Raw genomic sequence first — 20130 nt, 5'->3', positions numbered from 1 at the left:
ATCCTGATTGCAATCGATCAGGCGGTGGAAGGTGAGGATTGCAGTGGCAACGAAACGTCCATAGACCACGGAGCGAAAGGAGCTGCAATCGTTTTCTTCACAACATCAGGAACTAGAAAACGCCCTGCTGGGACAGAAAGCACCACGGCATGTTATGTGTCGACCGCCGTGAGACCACCACCATCATCAACTCCGACAACCAACAGGCTCGGCCGAGGTTGGTTGCGGTCTGTGGTCTTCATGAAGGGTTGCCCACTACTGCTCCATCTCCTTCTCCTTCTCCTTGTCCTTGGTCTCGGTCTCGTCGGTGGTCGCAGGCGTGGCGGCGCTGGGGGCGTCGACGGCTGGGTGGTCCTCCTCGTGAGTGAGGAGGAGGGCGAGCACGGCCGCCTTGTCCTGATCGTTCAGGAACAGCTGCGCGCAGCGACCGGCCTTCCACGCGGCCACCTCGACCGTACTGTCCACGCGAAAGACATTGACACGTCAGCACGTCACGCACACGCACCACCGCACGCGCAGGCAGACACGTACTGGTTGAGTTCGGGCAGGTGAACCTCGAAGACGCATCCGCCGTTGTCTGTTGAGAGGGAAAGTGGTAAGGCGATGACTTTGCCCCGTGGACTGGCGTGTCACGTACCGAGGGCGCCGAGCGCCTGCTGGGTGGGCTCGAGGAAGGAGGTGACGGGCGGTGATCGCTGCTTGACGAGGAGCAGGAACTCGTCCTTGGTCAGCTTCACGATGCGCTTGCCCATGAAGGGGGACAACACCGACAGACCCTACACACACGCAACGCACGACGCACGACGCACATGCAATCAGCGAATGGTGACGTCAAAGCTGCAGTTGCGCCCGAGAGTCGTCGAGGCGCACCTCTTGGCTGGGGCGGTAGCGGCAGCCAATGTTGGGCGGGGCGTGCTTCTTGAGCACTGCCACTCCGGTGTTGATAGTCTGGCGAAGGAAATGTCGTGGTGTGAGCGGCACGCGCAGGAGCGTGGGAGGCGAGGAGGGAGGCTGTACTCGTCGGAGTCCGTCCTTGCAGTTGAAGAGGATGTCCTTCACGCCATCGGAGACCAGGTAGATGGAGAGGGCCGCCTCGGCTCGCACCATCAGCTGGGACTCGGGGAACTCGTCCTTCACACCGTAGTACTCCCTGCCACCGTCGCGAGGTGAGCACAAAACACGACACACGACGGGAAGGGAGGCCGGAGCGCGCGTACTTGGCAGCTTGCCACTCGGAGAGCATGACGCCGGTGAGCGGGAGGAAGGGCTCCTCCTTGCCCCACTTCTTTCCACCCCGGCTCCTTCGCGTCGACGACGACGAATCCTGAGCGGCCTCGCCTTCTTCGCCCTCCCCGGCGGCGGCCGCGCCATCGGCGGGCGTGTCGCCGCGCATCTCCTTGCCGACCAGCTCCTTGACGAGGAACTTGAGCTGCGGATCGACCACGATCTGCATGTCGTCGTCGTCTTCGTCGTCGCCGTTGCCCTTCTTCTTGCCCTCGGTCTCGCCTTCTGCGGCGGCGGGCGGCTTGCCGTGAGGCATCTCGGCCACCTTCTGGATCACCGAGACGAAGAATCCGCCCGTGTTCTGGTCCTGCGGATACACACGCACGCTACAAGCACCGCAACGTCAGCCAATAATAAAGAGAAATAAGCAATAAAAATAACATAAACAATTAATATCAAATATCAAAATAAATAAATAAATAGGCGTACCATCGCTCGAGGTGGAGATCCTTGGCGTTGGCGGGCGGGAAGCACGAGGCGTGGATGAACTTTTTGCTTCGGCCCGGCAGGGCGTCGTGTGCCGAGTACCAGCCGGGAGCCCACTTGATCTCTGCCTCCTCTTCGGCCTTGTTTCGCTTTCGCGGCTTGTTCATGTCGAACACCTGACACACAACACGAGCGAGGTTGGTAAGCTTTGCATCTGACGTTTGCGCGTGCGCAGTGTGCGTGCGTGCGTGCTACCTCCCACGTGGTAAGTCCAGGCCGACGCTTGAGCTCGGGCAGCTGATCAGAGACGTCGACCAGCTCGAGCGCGCCTGCAACAAGCAAATTCTTGTCAGTGTTCGTACTTCGCGTTGGGGTGAAAGGTGGAAGAGCGTACCCTGCGCACGGTTGAGGAGCGCAGCGACGACGGCCTCGTTCTCGACGGGGTTGAGCGAACATGTGGAATAGACCATGCGTCCGCCAATCTTGAGCAGATGCGCACCACGCGTGGCAATGCGCAATTGCAGCGTGTGAATGCCTGGCAAGGAACGGTGAGTAACATGTGATTGTGGCCAGGGGCTGCACACCGAGAGCCTCGGTGCGAGGAAAACTTAGTAATACCATTGGCAAGGTTGGGGTGCCACTTGCGCCACAGATCGATGTTCTTACGCAGAGTGCCGTCACCGCTGCACGGCACGTCGGCCAGAATACGGTCGAATGCCAGATCGCGCTCTCCTGTTTGGTGTGTACGCTCACGCGTTAGCGTTTCGCGCGCCTATAAACAAAAACATAAATAGAAGGAAAAATAAATAGTGTAGTGTGTACCGGCAGAGGAGTTCGAGGTGAGGGTGAGACGCGGGAAGGACTGGGCGGGGAAGTTGGTGACCATGCCGCAGGGGCTGGCCAAGCGCTTCATCTGATGCACCAGCATGTAGCACCGCTTCTCGTCCACGTCGTTGGCCACCACAACACCAGCTGCAGCCAGCACACGCAGAGATGGCGTCAGTACTAACAACCGCATAGCGGCGGCTAACCATCGTTGAGACGAGGGACTCGGTACTCGGGTTGGTGCTGTTGGCGTCCTTGTGCATGGTCTCGAGCATCTGTGCCGTCTTGGAGCCGGGCGAAGCGCACATGTCGAGGACCCAGTGGTGGCCCTTGACGTCGAGGAACAGAGGAGGGAGCATGCTCACGGCCTCCTGACGCGACACATTGCCCTACAAAAGCAAAAGCCAAAAAAAAAGTAAAATAAAGAAAAATAAAAGAAAAATAAGGCGATGATCGTACGTTCTCGGTCTGTGCGACGAGGAATTTACGGAAGCGATTGAAGATGGGTGATTTCCTCATCTCCTTGCGTCCGGCGCTAAGCTGCCACGCCAGGCCTCCAGGGTACCTGCACGTTCATCGACAAGCAAAGTTAATGCATGTCCATCTCGATCTCCGCTACAGAAATCGCTTCGTGTAGCGACATGTCGAGAAGATGACGCACCAAGGGATGCGCTCGAAGGAAAAGGCCTCGTCCTCGATGTGAGACGCGGCCTCAGCCATGCCAGGACGGAAGAACTCAACGATCTTGGCCGTCATCAGAGGCTCGAATGGCGAGGACGATGTGACGCGGATGGTCGTGGGGAGATCCTTGCGCATCGTCTCGAGCAGCAGCTGCCAGTCCTGCTCGAGTTCGGCCTCGCCATCAGTGCGATCAAAGCCGAGCACCTTGCGGTAGTAGTCTTCGAACAGGGCGTTCTTCTTCTCGACAGTCCACGATGCCTTGGGCTCGCCGAGATTGAACCAGACCGCCTCCTTCTTCACTCCATCAGCGCCTTCCGCTCCAGCGGCCGGTGCCTTATCTTCCCTCTTCTTCCTCCCACCACGGCTGCCCTTCCATTTGCCCATCTTCTCCTTGTTGCAAATCAGATCGAATTCACAATTGAATTTTACAAACGCATTCGTTTCGTTTCCGTCAGCAGCAACTCCGAACAGATTCGTCTAATCAAATCAAAGAAATAAAGGAGAAGACGGCAAGACGACTTCGAGACCTGCACCCATGGCCCACCTCACTGCACAACAGCAAACAATAGATGGAGTCGCCAGCCACTGCTCCTGAGACCACCTGCACCGAAGAAACGCGAGCAGCGCCGCCTTCTCGAAATACGGTGGTGCAGTTAGCACCTGTTGGCCTCTTGCCCGGTATCAGCCCCTTCTTGAGCGATGTGGGCCAAAACTATGTACGACGTCTTACATCGTAGGGCTTGATGGTGATGATCGCGTGAGCAGGCCGGATATGCGTGCTACACGGCCCGAAGGTGAATGGGTACTCCTTCCGGCTTGACGAGATGGGCATCACCCACGTCGTCACCCTCCTCAACGACCAGTCGGAGGAGAAGAAGGCCCGCGTACATACCTACCACCTGCATTCTCCACCTCCCTTGACTAACGGTGATGGTGGACGTCTTAGGTGGTAGAGCGCCAGGCCAAGAAGCAGGGCGCCGAGTGGATATGGCTGCCTCTGCAGGGCGCGTCACCACCGCCTCCCGAGGACTTCGCGCGCATCTTGGCGTACATCGCTCGCATCTCACGCACACGCACCACCTCACGCGCACACGCAGCTCATCCTAGTTTTCGTTCAGGGCGATGAGACAGCTACGGGAGGCGCTGGCGAAGGAAGACACGGGAGTGCTCGTTCACTGCTCGGCGGGCCTGCATCGCACCGGCATGATTGCCAACGCGCTCCTCCGGTTCATCGGCCACGACGAAGCCGGCGCACTCGAGGTGCTGCGACAGAGCCGAGAAAAGACGGCCAGCGGCGTGGGCAAGCATCGCGTTGCCTGGGCCGACACCTTCTTGGCGTGGGCCAAGGACCAATAGCAGTAACTTGTGCTCTTTGATTTCGGGCTGTGTGTTGTTAGCACATCACCATCATCGATCATCATCGATCATTATCAGTTCTTCTTCTCCTTCCTCTCGGCGATGAGCTTCTTGTACTCGCCGGAGAGGTGGGCCGTGTACGAGAACACCAGCGACAGGAAGTTGATGTCCACCACCTTCAGCAGCATGTGCAGGCCCACGGCAAAGTAACCCTGATCGCGAACCACTACAAAAAGGCAACACACGACACGCGCGTGTCAACTGGTGCGGGCAAGTGTGCGGTGGGTCGCGAGGCATACCAGTCGCCTGGCCGATGCTCTTGAACATAGTGTCGGCAATGGACGCGGGCGAGTTGGCGGTCTTCTGGAAGAACGAGAGCGAGGCGCTCTTGTGGGCGGTGTCGCCCGAGTAGAAGGCCGTGTCGACAGGCGACGGGTGCAGCACAAAGACATCGATGCCATCCTCTGCAAAATAAATTAATAAATAAAGAAGAAAGTAAATAAAAAGAACGAAAAAGAGAGAGGAAAAGAACGAAAGAGAGGAAAAAGAAGGGCGACGTACGCTTGACTTCGCAGGCGAGCGAGGTGGCAAACTCGGTGAGGAAGGCCTTGGTGGCACCGTAGATGACCGAGAACGGGCAGGGCATCAGGCCTGCAGACGCACCGCACACACCGCACACAAGCGTAATGATCAGAACGGAAGTACGGAAGGGAGACAACGGGCGAGGAGCGAACCGGCGGGCGAGGAGGTGAAGGAGATGGCGCCGCGGAGCTTCTTGGCGATCATGCGGCTGAGGAAGTGGTGGGTGATCTTCACAGCGCAGGTGGCGTTGACGTCGTAGTTCTTCAGCTGCCTGTCCAACGGAATGTCGGCGAACAACTGCAACAACACACATACAACACCCACACACATACATCAACATAAACGTCAGCCATGCACCCTATAATAGTATTAACAGTAATAAAACACGATCGTACTCCGATGATGATGTAGCCGGCGTTGTTGAAGAGCAGGCTGACGTCAATGTCGTCGGTGGCCTCAGCAATGGCCGGCATGTAGTCTCCGGAAGAGCCTGTAGCACGCCCAAGCCCAAAAATAACCCAAAGAAGAGAGTGAGGCGACGAAATTGTTTGCGTGGCTATGGGAGCCAGAAGTGAAGCGCACCCGAGAGGTCGACGCCGACGGCCCTGAACTCCAGCTGGGGGTACTGGGCCTTGAGCTTGCTGTGGAGCTCGTCCAGGAGCTTGTCCTGCAGCGCTACGATGACCACGTTGATGCCCTGTCCCCGCGGCCTCCCGCGTCAGCCACCGTCGCTTTCATTTTTCTTTACAAAAGAACAAAGGGGGTAGATTGGGGGGGGCAATACCTGAGAGGCGAGCTTCTCGGTGAGGGCGCGGCCGATGCCGGACGAGCCTCCGGTGACGACGGCCCACTTAGCGTTGTACTTCTTCTTCAGGTCCTGGTCCTTGTAGACATAGGACTGGAAGATGAGGGGCACTGCGAAGGAGAAAAATGAAGAATCAGATCAAGATTCGAGCTTAGATTTTTGCAGGCGGTGTAATCGCAATCGAGGAAAGCGGAAAGATACCGAGGTAGCTCAGGAGCGAAAGGGCGACGCCCGACCACACGGCCGCCTGAATGTACCACCAAATCGTGCACACAAACTCGAACATGCTGGGCTTGACGAAAACGACGAACAAAAGCCACACCAAGCAAAATTAATTATAAAATAATATTTGGGGGCGATACCAATAATAATAAAAAAGGCGCGAAAGGACGCGTAGCTCGACAAAAAAGAGTGATCATAGCACAGAGCGGTCGCGTAGCGCTTGGATCTGAGCGTCTCTCATGCTGAGGAGCTCGCGCAGCACTTCGTCAGTGTGTTCGCCGAGCGCGGGCGGGGGCAGGCGGCATTCCGGCGGCGTGCGGGACATGTGGATAGGGCTGTTCATCAGCGGCACCGGCGCATCCGCACCTAGGATATAAAGAAGACGATATACTTATTTTAACACGCCCACCAGTTTAAGTGGTAATGTTGCCACGACGCGCATGGATGACAGTACCAGAAGCGGGATGGTCAAGATGAAGGAACATGTTGCGGTGGTGGAGCTGAGGATCGGAAAATGCCTGGGCGATGTCGTTGACTTGTCCGCAGGGCACGCCCACCTCTTTGAGTGCTCCGATCCAGTCCTGCTGCGTTCGCCGCTTGGTGAGCTCCGTGATCTCGGACTCGAGTGCCTTCCTGTTCTCTACTCGCCTGCACGCCATTCAACCGTGTGTGTGCGCGCGCGCGCGTGGTGAGTTAGCATTTGTGTGAGTGGCGACGAGAGAGCGAGAGCGTACTTGGCATTGGTGATGAATCGAGGGTCGGCGGCCAGTTCGGGTTTGCCAGCAGTCGCGCAGAACTTGGCGAACTGCGAGTCGTTCCCCACCGCCAGTATGAAGTAGCCGTCCGATGCCTCAAATGACTGTGGCACGCACGGTGCGCTTTAACAGTTGGACACCACACAGAAGCAATCTCGAGGAGGGAGCGCGAGAGCACACCTGATACGGCGCAATGTTGGGGTGGTAGTTGCCCATGCGCTGCGGGGCCTTGCCCGACACCAGGTAGTTGCTGGCCTGCGTGAATGTAGTGCAAACGTACAAACATTGGAATTATTGTAGAAAAATAAAAATAAACAAAAATGAATAAATAATACCTACCTGGTTGGCCAGGAAGGCCACGGAAACGTCGAACAGGCTGAGGTCGATGTGCTGCCCCTCGCGCTTCCCCTCCGACTGAGCGTCGCGCTCGAGCAGGGCGGCCAAAATGGAGGACGTGGCGTAGAGGCCCGTCATGATGTCGACGATCGCTACGCCGACCTTCATGGGGTGTCCCTGCGGGTCGCCGGTGATCGACATAAGGCCGGACATGCCCTGCAGAAGAAAATCGTAGCCGGCCTGATCCTTGCGCGGCCCGGTCTGCCCAAACCCGGTAATAGAGCAGTAGATTATCGCTAGACGGCGTGTGTGCGCGTGCGTGCGAGCGAGTGTGTGTGTTGTGTGTGTGTGTGTGTTGTGTGTGGTGAGGGTGGTTTGCGTGCGTGCGTTGGCATGAGTGGCTCCAAGAATACGGGGCTGGGCTGGTAGTGTGGGCGTACAGGGATTGACCTGCTTGAGCGACGCGTAGTCGAGGCCGTACTTGGCCAGCCCGCCCGCCTTGAAGTTTTCCACGACCACGTCGCACTTGGCTGCCAGCTGTCGGATGAGCTGTTGGGAGAAGCTTACGTAAGTGCACTTAGCGCGCATGATGTTGGGTCAGCGGATCTTTCACACACCTCTTGGCCCTCAGGTCGCGTGATGTCGCACGTGATGGCCCGTTTGCCGCGGTTGGCCGATAGGAAGTAGGCCGATTGCTTGGTGTTGTTGCCTTCCTTGTCCTGTTTGTGTGGACCACTCACGCCCCATGACTCAGCTGTGGCGTCATCCACGGGGTGCGTGTGCGTGTGCGTGTGCGTGTGCGTGTGCGTGTGCGTGTGCGTGTGCGTGTGCGTGTGCGTGTGCGTGCCTTGATGAAGGGCGGACCCCAGCCTCGAGTGTCGTCGCCCTGCTGCGGCCGCTCGACCTTGATCACGTCGGCCCCGAAGTCCGCCAGAGTCTGTGTCGCCCACGGGCCTGTGGGCACAAAATTGAGAACCCAAAAAATGTAAATATGTAAAAATGTAAAATAAAGAAAAGCACGCGTCCGCACCAGCGAGTACTCGGGACAGGTCAAGCACACGGACGTGGGAAAGAGCTCCCCTCACTGGACTGGCAATGTGTGCTGTCCTGCGGCCACCGCTGCCAATAAACTGCGAACTCCGGTGAGAACAACCAGAGGGGGCTAACTGGGGGGTTATGGTCCAGTACCATGTGCTGTGGCGTTAAGCTGGCGCGTGTGGCAGGTGAGAGAACCACATGTGCCCGATCAAGGAGCGTCCGCGAAACAACTGCCCGAGCGTGCATGGCCTGGCCTGGAAATAAATTGGCCTTTTTCCTTGCACTTTTCATTGTGCCCCATCCTCAGGAAATGTAAACAATAAAAAGTGCGCAATCACCACCTGTACCAATGCAGTTGTAGCCAAGCAAACAAGGCATGCTGTTTCCTCAACACTTAGTGGACCACCATCAAGGGCCTCCACCCCTCCCCCAGGGGTGGAGGCCCTTGATGGTGGTCCACTAAGTGTCCAGTGTCCTTCTTGCTCTTGGTGCTTGAGGGCATGCTGAAGCCCTTGGAGTTGTTCTTTGAGATGGTGGCCTTTGTGGCCTGGAAGGTGGCTGGGGGGCCACCCTTGGGTTTCTGGGTAATGTGCACCAGGTCCTCTTTTGAGAACCTGGTGCTCATTCTTCAGGAATGAGCAGTGAGCAGCAATCAACACATGAATTTGAGTGGTTGAGGGTCTCAAAGGCCTCCTGAAGCCACTTGGGATTGAGGGCACTGAGGTTGAACAGGGGTGACATAGAAGACCCAGTAGATGATGGAAGAGGCTCCTCCAACTCTGTGGCCAAATGGTTGGCATTGAGAAGGACAACTAATACAGGGATTTGTTTCAACTTAAATAATTTTTATTGTTGTAGACATGCATAAAAAGTTAAAACAACATGGAAGTGTTCCCCACTAGTCCCTTGGGTAACCATAGTTACCCCAGGTAGTGTGAATTATGCCTGTTCTTGTTGCAAGCCAGAGTGGCCATTGCTGTGCTCATTCCTTTATCAACTTTCACCAGCACACCTGTGCGACACTGCCTGGAAAAATCGAGGAGAGGGCAAGGAAAAGCACCCAGAGTTGCGGAGTCTGGTAATCAAGAATTGCCCCATTAGGGGCTGATCACCCGTTTGGTCACTATAAAAGGCGTTCGGGCAGCAGTCTGACCGATCCCAGAACGAAGGACAAGTACCACCTCCCTACACCCGCAAGTCGCCAACGATGTGCTTCAAAGCCAAGTGCCTGAACTGTGGAAAGTGGACGTGGAAGGGCTGCGGCAAGCATATCGACTCGGTCATGACCCAGATCCCCGCCGCCGAGCAGTGCCACTGCTCGCCAGAGGCGCGAAAGCCCGAGTGAAGTGCCCCGCAGTGCTCTCTTCCACGTTCTCCGCCAGACTAAGCGCTCCGCCCAGGACACACAAGCAACGATAATCAAGGTCGGGTCCGAGGACTGCCGGCACCCTGCGCAAGAGGAGAGAGCAACTTGTACAGCCATAAAGCAGATTCTTCCATTCATGATTTACATCTTGTGGGGGATGGGTATCGTGCCGGCGTACGCCCCACACCCAAGCGCAAGAAAACGGCGTATTTTTCCAGGAGAAGAGCAGATCGATCTTGCGGGTGGGAGCTCCAAACTTGCAACCCACAGTTTACGCTACACGCACGCCAAGCAAGTCATCAATCACCCACCAATTCACGTTCAATCAAATCGTTATTTCAAGTAGAAATCATAATGTCTGAGGATGGAGTAGATGTCAATCAGCTGGTCCCCATTACCCGAGAGGTTCGCGTTCTTCGTTGCTTTAGCAGTCTTCACCACGCCTCCTGCCGGCCAATTGTTAACGTTGAAATTGATGCATCTTTCCCATCTTTCCCGTTAGATCCTTCGCCAATACTATGAGACGTACCCGGCCGACCCTCCCTCCGACAACTTGAAGGCTCTGCGCGCCGAAGTACAGACCGCCGCGCACAAGGTACCGCGACTTGTGCAGGACAACTGATTTTCAGCCCATTTACACGACCTTCTCTTTGCCGTCCCTTGCAGCTCGGCCTCAAGTTGCCTGAAAAGTGGAACCACGAAGGCGAGTCGGGGGCTGAAGTCCAGGCCGATGATGGTTCGCGCCCGCTACTCGAATCGTGTTAGATTTGAAACAACGGATTCTAATCTCTCACACGACTGCTTGTGTGGCGCAGAGCTCAACCGCGAAGTGCTGGGCCAGAACTTGTTGACAGTGCCGCACAAGATGGACGAAAACATCTGGCGGTCGCGGCAGCAGCTCGAAGAGATCCTTCACCTGCTCGAACCCGCCCAGCTCGATGACGTCGAGGTACGAATCTATCCTGACCAGCGTAGCTATCGCTAGCCACTACGCGAAGCACACCTTATCCTTCTATCTCTATGTTGCTGCAGACCGCTGCCAAGGGCGCGTCGGGAGTGTCCTTCGACGAATGGAAGGCTGCCGTGGATGGCATCCGCACCAAGGCCAACGCTGCCTTTGAGCGCCTCCAGGAGTTCCAGAAGGGAGGAATGAAGAAGGTGCAGCACATCATCTCGACCTTCCTCCCCAACGACTTCCGTATGTCGATCGTGAAGGCTCAGCAGGTAACGTAGCCTCTCGCCTCCGCCCATTTTCTTTTGGTTCGCCATCGGAAGTGCCCACTTACCCCTTTCCTCACCACTATGGTACCACCAGGAGCGAAGCGAAGCCAAGCGGGAGGAGATGGTCCAGGCCCTGATCGCCTCCGGCGGTTCAATCAAGGACAAATACGACCTCTACTGGAAGCTGCAGCTCGAGAGGTTTGCTCATCGCTTGGCGAGTCACCCGCCACTTAAGCTCATATCTATCGCGTGGTGGGGTGCAGACGTCAGACGCTGGTGCACATCGGTAACGCTACGGGCGCCTACAAGGCAATCATCAAATACGTGGGCGGTGTCCCCCAGGTGCTGCTCGACTTCATCAAGACGGGTACGCGCCAGCTGCTCGCGCGCAAGTTTGTCGCTTCGCTGGCACCACTGTCTTACTGATCCTTATCGTCGTCGCATAGTCAACGACACTGCCGGCCCGATGGAGGAGCTGCGAATCCGCTTCGGTCCCAAGTCCTACTTCCTCACCGAGTTCATCAACGCTTCGTTCCTCTATATGGCCGCCCTCTTCCACGTCGTCGCCTCCGACGACGCCGAGCTCGCCGCGCGCAAGAGCGAGCTGTTGGACGGCAAGCTCGTCCAGGAGATGCAGTTTGTGGAGAAGCTCGTCGCCGCTTACGATCAGGAGGCCAGCGCCTACCTTGAGCAGCAGATCAAGATCCTCGAGAACTCGCCCTTCTTCGTGACCAAGGAGCAGGTCGGCGGGCTCAGCGGACCCGGCGAGGAGAAGGAGGTGCTGGTGGCCAAGGTGCACGAAGAGAAGATCGCGGTCGAGGCCGGTGACGAGGTCGCGTGGGAGTTCCTCACCAAGAACAAGGACATCGACTTCTTCGTCACCTTCACCAAGGACGGCACCAAGAACGAGCAGATCGTCAAGGCCAAGGAGAGATACGAATCTCACGTCAACAAAGTCACCGGTACCCACTTCCCCTCGTCATCTTCTGTGTGTGCGTGTGCGGTGGTGCATGTGTCGTGTCGTTGGTCGTGTCGTGCGCTGACGAGGTTGACAGGGAACCACGGTTGCGGGGTGGCGGGAACGTACAAGCTGGTGTGGGACAATTCGTACTCGTGGCTGACCAAGAAGCAGCTGGTCTACAAGGTCTACAAGAAGAGCGAGTCCGCGGTGGACGAGAAGGACCTCGAAGAGAAGATGCACGAGATCGAGGAGGACGAGAAGAACATCGAGCAGGAGGTCTCCGCCGCCACCAAGAGCAACTGAGCGCTCGCTCACTCCTCTTGAGAAGGCAATCTTCCCTCCTTTGGCAGCAACTAGCAACTTGTTAATATCAGTTTTTTAAATGCAAACCATGCAAACCACGCAAAAGCGCAACATCCGTTCATGACACACACAAAGCAAGAGAGGTCACAATGAACAGGGCTGAGCAAGGAGGTGGGGGCTTCATCTTCTTCTTTGTTCTTTGGGGTTAGGGTGGAGTTTTCCATTGACGATTTTCTTCTTGATAATTTTTTTCTCTTTTCCTTTGTTCCTATTGTATCCGCTTCACTGAATTTGCCTCTTCAGCTCTGGCCGAATGGTGGCCACAGAGCAGCAACGACCAACTGGCATTCTGACCCACTTACACCACTGAACGCAACAAGCCCAGACTTACTCGAGCAGCAGCAGCAGCAGCAGGAAGAAGATGTCAGGTACGGTATCTCGGCCTGCCGAGGGTTGTGCGGCATGCTAAGTTGTCCCCATTGGCCACAGACGTAGACTTGGAGCGCGAGAAGCTGAAGTTGAAGGACCTCCTGGACATGGGCTTCATTCACGAGGACGAGTACCGGCAACGCTTTGCCGACCTCACCGGCAGCACCCCTGCAACCGGTTCCTCCACCCTTGCCATTTTTTTTTTTTCATTATAATCATCATCATCATCATTATTATTAATTAATATTGATATTGATATTGATATTTACGTTTAATACCACAGCCTATATGCCAAATAATAATAATATTAAATAAATTGATGAACTAACTGAAGGTCAACCAGAGTCGCCGTTCTCTAACTCTCCAGCCACACCGTCGCTTTTCGAGATGACCGGCAGCTGCTACACGCCCTACCTCGAGGTGCCCTCCTCGCCATTCTCCCCACCTCCGGCTTTGGCCTTGCCTCGTGTTGACGTCAACGTTCTTTTCCGCACAATCCCGCAGGCCCCCATGTCCACGCCCGACTTGACGCCCTCGTTCTCTTCTTCTTCTTCTTCAACCTACTCGTCGCCCTCGCCTGCGGCCGTGGGAGGCGCGAGGCCGTTCCAGCCGGTGGAGCCCTGCGACTGCGGGACCACCTACTGCCGCTGCGGCCTCCAGATCCCGCAATGCCTCGTCGAGGTAACGCCTCTCTCTCTCTCTGTATGTGTGGTGTGTGCGTGCGTGCGTGTGTGTCGCGTGTGCGGTGTATGTGTGTTGTCGTGTGCGCACTCACACTCTGGGTGTCGTGCAGGATCATGCGCAGGTGTGCACCCGTCCGGAGTGGGACACGTTCAAGTGTTCACTGCAATGCGGCAGCGCCTTCGGGTCGCGCGTCGAAGCGACCGCCCACCTCAAGTTCTGCTCCAAGTACATCGTCGCCGTACGCACCCCCTTCGACCTCGTCCTCTCGCGGCACACAACAGACAGCGCACAACACACGACAAGACACACGGCCCTGATCACCGATTCTTTGGTGTGCGCAGTGCCGAAGTGCGACGGACCACCGTTGCGCCATCTTCTTTGGCACGTACCCGAGTTGGTGTGGCGCGGAGGTGCTGGTTTGCGATCTGCCGCAGCACTGGGGCCAGGTATCTACCATTCAGTCCGGCGACGGTTCTACCGGGGTGACACTCACACACGACACGCACGACACGCACCGCACACGCACACACGACGCACACGACACCACAGGAGCATCGAAACCATAAGGACCTGGGTGAGCTGCAGTTGCCCGAAGAGTTGGAGTGTCCGGTTGGCTGCGGGCAGCACATCGGCGAGCGCTGGGGCATGGATCACCACTTCAACACCGAATGCGAAGGTAAGCCGCACGACACGCACGACACGCACGACACACATGGCTCACACTACAAACGCGTTCATGACGCCAGCCTACACGGTTCGATGCGACATCGTCAAGACGCGCACGGACTCGGAGTACCACTACAGCTACACCGGCGTGTGCAGCGAGGAGGTCAGGCGGAAGGACGTCGCCCGGCACTGGAACGAGGTACTCCCTCCCGAAGCGTGTTCCTCCTTCTCGGCGGGCTGGCGCGGGCAAAAAATGGCGGAAGACCATGAAACGGTTGGCCCGAAGCCTGCTGCTTTCTTTCGGCCCCGCTCACGCGACAACTAGACATACCTTACGTAGAAATCTATATACACACACATATATATATATGCATATAGAAATATACATGAATACATTTCTACTGTTAAATGTTGCCTTCGGCGTAACATCGCTGATCGGCTCTGGTGGTGCAACGCAGGTCCACCAGGGAGACCCTGAGGTCGGCCCAGAGATGATCCCGAGTGCGTTTTTCCTACGAAGCCCCGGGCTTGGTTGCAGCTGAATCGCTGACTTTTATCATTCAAAAGTGAGGGGAGTCAGGTGTCCGAACTCGGAGTGCGAGGCACGAATGGACCTCGACCAGATGTCCGACCACCTCTCCCACTGCCGCGCCTATCACCCCGTGTGCCATCGGTACGTTCCACACACGCACACACCGCACACACACGCACGCGCACACACGCAGGACGTGACACTCACAACACGCGCCTGGCTTCACAGTTGCAAGAACGAAGAGATGGAGTCAATGGACGACTTGAAGGCGCACGTGGCGGCTGGGTGCCACCCCGTCGAGTACCAGCCGTGGGTGTCCGCCGGCCTGCTGGAAGCCATCCTGGAGAAGCAGCGCCCCATCGCCGCCCGACATGTCTTCAACAGTTCACACCAGTGGTAAACGTTATCGTAAATACACTATTTAACTCCACTATATCTACATTCCTCTGTTAAATATGTTCATGAATAGGTCCCCGACTCGTCCTCCTTGGTCGGTGGCGTGGAAGCTGGCGGTCAACAGCCGCGAGCGAGCCTTGGCGGCGCCCTTGGCCTTGCCCCGCGCCTTGCGTCGTCGCTGCTGCTCTCGAGGTGCCTGGAACGAGCGACAACCGCACTCGAACAGCGCGCCCTTCTTCTCCATCGTGTCCACCTTCACCAACAACGCACCTGTGCGCAACATACAAAACGTTTTCGTTTAGTAGACACAACTTCAACCATCACAAGCCATAGAATCATCTTCAACTCGCAGTACCGATGCTCTGCTTGCCTTCGGGGCTCATGGTAGTAGTAGTTGAGCGGGTCGATGTACAGGGGCACTTGGTCGAGGGGGTCGTTCTTCTTCATCTCGCGCACTCGCTTCAGGTGCTTCAGGTGCTTCAGGAGGCCCCATCGCCCGCGCTTGATCAGCGACACCACCGTTGAGGTCGACCCAGCCACAGGGAGAAGAAGATGAACATCAAGAATGAAGTTGACGCTGACGAACGCTTCCAGCAAGGACAGTGGGTACGTTGCCCAGCGTCCAAGCCGGTGCCTAGATCTCAACCGCGCCACGAGCCACGCAGTTCGCCGGCAGTAGTGCGCCCTGTTCGTTGTCCTCAGGCCGCATGAGAGCCGTACGATCTTCCCTGTACTGCCTGTGCTGCTCCTTCTTTCTTCTTTACCGTTGTTCTTTACTGAGCTCCAGCAAAACTACAACTTTTAGTTACGTGTTTCGGCGAAAAAGCGTCTCCCAATGCGAACCAAAGGATGAAAATTCATGAAGTGTGTTGCACATCAACCCAACTCTCGGTTCTTTGTCCGTGTCAGCGTCAACAGCCGTGATCGAGCCTTGCTTGGCGCCCTTGCCGCGTTCAAACCCAACAGGCCTCTCCCCAATTGAAGTCTTGAGTTACCACTTTTGGTCTTTGGGCGGTTCAGGGAACGAGAACTGAGAAAAAAAAACAAACCAAAAAGCACAGCCCAAAGGTAGGCTAATCCAAATCAAGACAAAATCTGAATTCAAGGAGGAGACAACTGAGATCTTGGAGGAGAGATGAGTAAGCAGGCGAAGACGGCGATGGCGGGGGTAAACTCGTTTTTGTCGAGAGTCGAGGCGCACAAGGCGGCCACCCCGTCTCGCGATCCCCACGCTATCCGGATCAGTGACATGCCTGAAGAGGTACAGTGGCGCCATCAAGCTCTCAAACTCTCAAAATCGGCTGATCTTTTGTTGTAAATTCATTCAATACGTGTTTATTTTTATTATTTATTTATATTTTTTCTTGTAGGTGTTACTACACATCTTCACGTTCCTGTTCGTCGAGGATTTGATGGTCATTGGCGCCGTGTGCCGCGTGTTTCGCGCCATCTCCAAAGACAACAACCTCGCCAACAACTTCCGGTACCCACCGCCACCCAACAACCACCAGTCGTCGCTACTCGCCCCCTGCACTGCAAACAACACTCCTACTCGCCTCTGGTTGCTACTCACACCATCGATTGTGTGCGTGTGCGTGTGCGTGTGCGTGTGCGTGTGCGTGTGCGTGTGCGTGTGCGTGTGTAGACGTAACGTGAACGTGTGCTTCATCGGGAGCTGCGGCACGGGCAAGTCCACCCTCGCTGGCCATCTCCAGCTTCTGGTATTATGCCCCTTGCCGCTACTCCCTCCCTCTTTCTCTCTCTGGCTCGCCGTGTGCGCGCGCGTGTGTGGGCGAGGCGTGCGGCTAACGAGGAGATCGTTGGCTGGTGGTGCTCCCGTAGCTGGGGGAGACCAAGCAGTCCGACATCAACAACGCAGCCGAGGCCGCCAAGGTCCTGGGCAACCTCCGCCCCAATGCCAAGATCACCTTCATCGCCTCCCGGCGCAAGGCCGATCGGTACGTACCGAAGTTCCACCTCTGCCTAGGCCCGTGCCTAGGGATACCTGACACGCACACGCACACAGCGAGCGGGGCGTGACGTCGGACAACAACTATCTGCACGTGCTGGGTTCGCACCACCCGATCGGTTTCACGTTGATCGATTCGCCCGGCCACCGCGACTTCTTCCGGAACACCCTCCGCGGCTTCTTGCAGGTGTGTGTGTGTGTGTGTGTGTGTGCTCGACCACGCATGTCGTGCGTTGTGCGTTGTGTGTCGTGTGCGGTCGCTCATCGTATCACCGATATCTGCGCAGAGCGACATGGCCGTCTGGGTGGTCGACCGGGTGCATCAGACGGGCGATCTATACTCTCGCTCTGACTCCTTCTGCGAGGTACGCACCCACCACATACGACACACAGAGTACACACACGACACGACACGCATGTTTTCTCACCAACACGTGTGTGTGGTGTGTGTGGTGGCAGGCGCCGCTCCTGATTGCCGGCTCCAACATGCGCTGTTCCATTGTGGTGGTCAACAAGATGGACGAACGGGTACCACTCCTATCTCTATTAACCGTGGCATAGAAGAAGAAGAAGAAGAAGAAGAAGAAGAAGAAGAAGAACTACGACAAGAACGAAGGGAAGAGTGTAGGGATACTGACGACCGACGTGCCCGCGAAGGAATGGAGCACGTCCAAGTTCGACGAGATTAAGATCCAGCTGGCCCAGATCCTCACCAAACGTCGCGTCAAGACTGGTACGCACGACGACAAACCCGCACACAACGCTCAGTGCACCTTTGCCTCATTTCCAAACGTTTTCTCACGTTGGGTGTCGTGTGTCGTGCAAACAGACAACGTTATAATCGTGCCAGTGAGCGCAGCCACCGGCTGGAACATTGTGCACCGCACCGTCGTGCCGCCCGGTTCGATTTTTCAACCTTCAAGGCTCACTCTCGTCGTTTCGCTAACTTGTGTGTGCGTGTGTGTGTGTGTGTGTGTGTCGTGCGTGTGTGTGTGCGTGTGTGTGCGTGTGCGGTCGCGTAGGGGAGGAGAAGCGGGAGGACATCAGGCTGACCTACCAGGGTCCGACCCTGTGGGAGGCCATCGTCCGGCTGGCGGTCAAGACGCCCAAGAAGGCTCCCAAGAAGCCCTTCCGCATGAGCGTCGTTAAGATGTGGAACACCACACTCGTCCCCGGCGTACGTCGCACACGACAAAACACACACACGACACGTAAATGACTTACGCGGTTGTGTGTCGTGTGTGTGTCGTGTGTGTCGTGTGTGTCGTGTCGTGTGTGTCGTGTCGTGTGTGTCGTGTCGTGTGTGTCGTGTGGACAGGAGCGTAAGCGAGGCGTGGTGTTGGGCACGGTCCTGCAGGGCGGGATCAAGGTCAACAGCACCGTTCGTCTTTCGCCGTCCCCCAGCGCACTGGACACTCGCCCGGAACTCGCGGTACGCGTGCGCACGAGCTCATCTCAGCTGCGGGCGACCCGCCACCGCACACGCGACACGCGCTGACGACGGTGTTGGGCAGGTGTGGGGCATCGGTTATGGTAAGCTGAAGCGCAACTTGGCCCCGCCCGGCTGCCTGGTGGCGCTCCTCCTCCCTTCGGGCAAGACCATCCCGCCCTTCCACAAGCGCGGCCAGGACGGTACGCCGCACACGACACACGACACACGACACACGACACACGACACACACGACACACACGACACACACGACACACACGACACACACGACACACACGACACACACGACACACGACACACGACACACACGACACACACGACACACACGACACGACACGACACTTAAGTCAACGAGCGGGATGCGCAGGAAGCGGATGGGTGGCGTACAACCCGGCGAAGGAGCCCGACTTCATGGTCGAGACGCGATACTTCATGGCGCAGGTGCTCCTCTTCTTCGGCCCCTCCATCAACCCCGCCCTCCCGCCCGCCACCAAGTTCAAAATCGTACGACCCTCGTGGAGCAGCGTGCGTGCGTGCGCTGTGGTGCGTGTGCGTGTGCGTGTGCGGTCGCTCAGATCGGGTGTGTCGTGTGGTCTGCAGCATGCGGGCTATCGGCCGCTGCTTCATTTCGTGAGCGGCACGTTCACGGGCCAGGTGGTGGCGATCCACGAGGCCGTCGACATCAAGACCAAGAAGGTGCTCGAACAGAACCCGAAGTCCGCGGGCGGCGTGGGCAAGCTCTTCACCATGACCATCGCCTCCAAGGTCGCCCGCGCGATCGAACCCTACTCCAAGAGCCCCGCATTCGGTCGCTTCTTCCTCACCGACAACAAGTACGCACGCCACCGCACACGCAACACACGCGCAAAGTTTCACCCTGCGCGTTTCGTGTTTCGTTTCATTTCGTGTTTCGTGTTTCGTTAGTGTGTTGGTGGGTGCCGGCATTGTGCAGGCAACGGCGCCGGCCAAGATCGGCCCGAGCTTTGCTTCGGTGGCCGTGGGCGCTGCGCGTAACACCTACTCGTACGCCCACACACACACACACACACGTTTAGTAGTGGTTCATGGCACTCACTGCGAGTGATGGTGGCGGCGTGCGGTGCATCGAAGATTGCCGCATGCCTGCGAATCGTGCCCTGCCACCTACCCCCTTTGGGGTACGCGGGTCACCGTAGCCTACGCCACGCCCGAGAACAAGGTTTGCCTCAGCCTCTTCTTGCCTTGCTCTTCTCTTTTTCTTTTCTTGATCTTGGCTTGACATCACCGCGCGACGCTCAACAATCAGAACAAGCCCAGGCGCGGGGTGTGTGCGAACTGCTTCTTCGAGGCCTGGTCGAAGGACCCCACCATCGCCGAGCGCGCGTACAGCCCGTAGTACGGGCTACTTCTGTTGTACGCTTGCTCCAGCTAGACACGTGCAGATTTAAAAAACTCCCATTGGCCGCTCGGACTGGGTAAGACCAAACAGGACCACTTTTTTTGTGGACAGCATTCTATTCCTGTCGACTTGACCAAATGATGACTTTTTTGCACTAAAATTTAAAAAGGCGAAAAGAGTTGGTGGCGTTTTGCACAAACCATGGACCAACACGAGTGCTCTGCCAAGAGTGTGGCCGGAGCTTCCGCAACACCCAGGGCCTCGGTTCTCACAGAGTGTTCACACACCAGCGGCCGACAACCACCAGTAAAGCGCAAGCACGGGGTGCTCCTCCCGTTCGTCCCAGTACCGCACCCGGTGAGCGCCACATTCCTCCCACTGGGCCAGCAACACCAGCCTTACACATCTGGCCTTCTTCGAGCTACGCGGTCTCATCAGGACACATCTGCGGGGTGGTGCTCCTCT

The 20130-nt window shown here is 56.9% G+C and overlaps 9 protein-coding genes across 9 annotated transcripts; 5 read left to right on the top strand and 4 right to left on the bottom strand.

Moving 5' to 3' along the window:
• Positions 1-255: 255 nt before the first annotated feature.
• ACA1_071630 (NOL1/NOP2/sun domain containing protein) lies at positions 256-3600 on the bottom strand (the record flags this gene model as incomplete). Its single annotated transcript, XM_004353017.1, is given in 14 exon segments — positions 256-457; positions 532-577; positions 638-776; positions 871-1150; positions 1218-1591; positions 1604-1610; positions 1714-1886; positions 1966-2039; positions 2105-2245; positions 2329-2442; positions 2533-2682; positions 2768-2924; positions 2995-3100; positions 3197-3600. 14 exon segments carry the CDS (start codon positions 3598-3600, stop codon positions 256-258), a joined length of 2367 nt encoding a protein of 788 aa, XP_004353069.1.
• A 440-nt stretch (positions 3601-4040) lies between these two features.
• On the top strand, positions 4041-4572 carry ACA1_071620 (ADPribosylation/crystallin J1, putative; the record flags this gene model as incomplete). The annotated part of the gene is made up of 3 exons (XM_004353016.1): positions 4041-4100; positions 4163-4263; positions 4335-4572. 3 exons carry the CDS (start codon positions 4041-4043, stop codon positions 4570-4572), a joined length of 399 nt encoding a protein of 132 aa, XP_004353068.1.
• A 74-nt stretch (positions 4573-4646) lies between these two features.
• ACA1_071610 (short-chain dehydrogenase) lies at positions 4647-6245 on the bottom strand (the record flags this gene model as incomplete). The annotated part of the gene is made up of 8 exons (XM_004353015.1): positions 4647-4798; positions 4872-5036; positions 5134-5223; positions 5307-5451; positions 5550-5644; positions 5737-5851; positions 5939-6069; positions 6161-6245. The coding sequence occupies 8 exons, from the start codon at positions 6243-6245 to the stop codon at positions 4647-4649; spliced, it is 978 nt and encodes a 325-aa protein (XP_004353067.1).
• A 129-nt stretch (positions 6246-6374) lies between these two features.
• ACA1_071600 (oxidoreductase, short chain dehydrogenase/reductase superfamily protein) lies at positions 6375-8510 on the bottom strand (the record flags this gene model as incomplete). Its single annotated transcript, XM_004353014.1, has 10 exons — positions 6375-6547; positions 6636-6829; positions 6916-7040; positions 7117-7191; positions 7276-7533; positions 7723-7821; positions 7890-8026; positions 8137-8226; positions 8303-8379; positions 8506-8510. The coding sequence occupies 10 exons, from the start codon at positions 8508-8510 to the stop codon at positions 6375-6377; spliced, it is 1233 nt and encodes a 410-aa protein (XP_004353066.1).
• An 800-nt stretch (positions 8511-9310) lies between these two features.
• On the top strand, positions 9311-9655 carry ACA1_071590 (uncharacterized protein; the record flags this gene model as incomplete). Its single annotated transcript, XM_004353013.1, has 2 exons — positions 9311-9388; positions 9443-9655. Coding segments are annotated over 2 exons (291 nt in total), but the record flags the coding sequence as incomplete, so codon positions are not given.
• A 375-nt stretch (positions 9656-10030) lies between these two features.
• Positions 10031-12161, top strand: ACA1_071580 (serpin, putative; the record flags this gene model as incomplete). Its single annotated transcript, XM_004353012.1, has 9 exons — positions 10031-10081; positions 10179-10271; positions 10343-10412; positions 10492-10625; positions 10709-10900; positions 10992-11095; positions 11161-11264; positions 11344-11859; positions 11953-12161. 9 exons carry the CDS (start codon positions 10031-10033, stop codon positions 12159-12161), a joined length of 1473 nt encoding a protein of 490 aa, XP_004353064.1.
• A 421-nt stretch (positions 12162-12582) lies between these two features.
• ACA1_071570 (uncharacterized protein) lies at positions 12583-14872 on the top strand (the record flags this gene model as incomplete). Its single annotated transcript, XM_004353011.1, has 11 exons — positions 12583-12589; positions 12651-12767; positions 12958-13010; positions 13095-13271; positions 13384-13512; positions 13616-13720; positions 13824-13950; positions 14021-14139; positions 14399-14441; positions 14508-14613; positions 14701-14872. 11 exons carry the CDS (start codon positions 12583-12585, stop codon positions 14870-14872), a joined length of 1155 nt encoding a protein of 384 aa, XP_004353063.1.
• A 36-nt stretch (positions 14873-14908) lies between these two features.
• ACA1_071560 (uncharacterized protein) lies at positions 14909-15315 on the bottom strand (the record flags this gene model as incomplete). Its single annotated transcript, XM_004353010.1, has 2 exons — positions 14909-15121; positions 15178-15315. 2 exons carry the CDS (start codon positions 15313-15315, stop codon positions 14909-14911), a joined length of 351 nt encoding a protein of 116 aa, XP_004353062.1.
• Positions 15316-16027: 712 nt separating this feature from the next.
• On the top strand, positions 16028-19662 carry ACA1_071550 (elongation factor Tu GTP binding domain containing protein; the record flags this gene model as incomplete). The annotated part of the gene is made up of 17 exons (XM_004353009.1): positions 16028-16129; positions 16239-16351; positions 16514-16589; positions 16711-16826; positions 16895-17024; positions 17125-17202; positions 17297-17365; positions 17399-17570; positions 17667-17738; positions 17860-18014; positions 18156-18269; positions 18352-18469; positions 18655-18791; positions 18888-19120; positions 19212-19310; positions 19398-19485; positions 19573-19662. The coding sequence occupies 17 exons, from the start codon at positions 16028-16030 to the stop codon at positions 19660-19662; spliced, it is 1962 nt and encodes a 653-aa protein (XP_004353061.1).
• Positions 19663-20130: the final 468 nt, after the last annotated feature.

The sequence above is a fragment of the Acanthamoeba castellanii genome (genome assembly GCF_000313135.1).
Source record: "Acanthamoeba castellanii str. Neff unplaced genomic scaffold scf7180000084603, whole genome shotgun sequence".
NCBI lineage: Eukaryota > Discosea > Longamoebia > Acanthamoebidae > Acanthamoeba > Acanthamoeba castellanii.
This window is presented reverse-complemented; position numbering and strand designations above follow the sequence as displayed.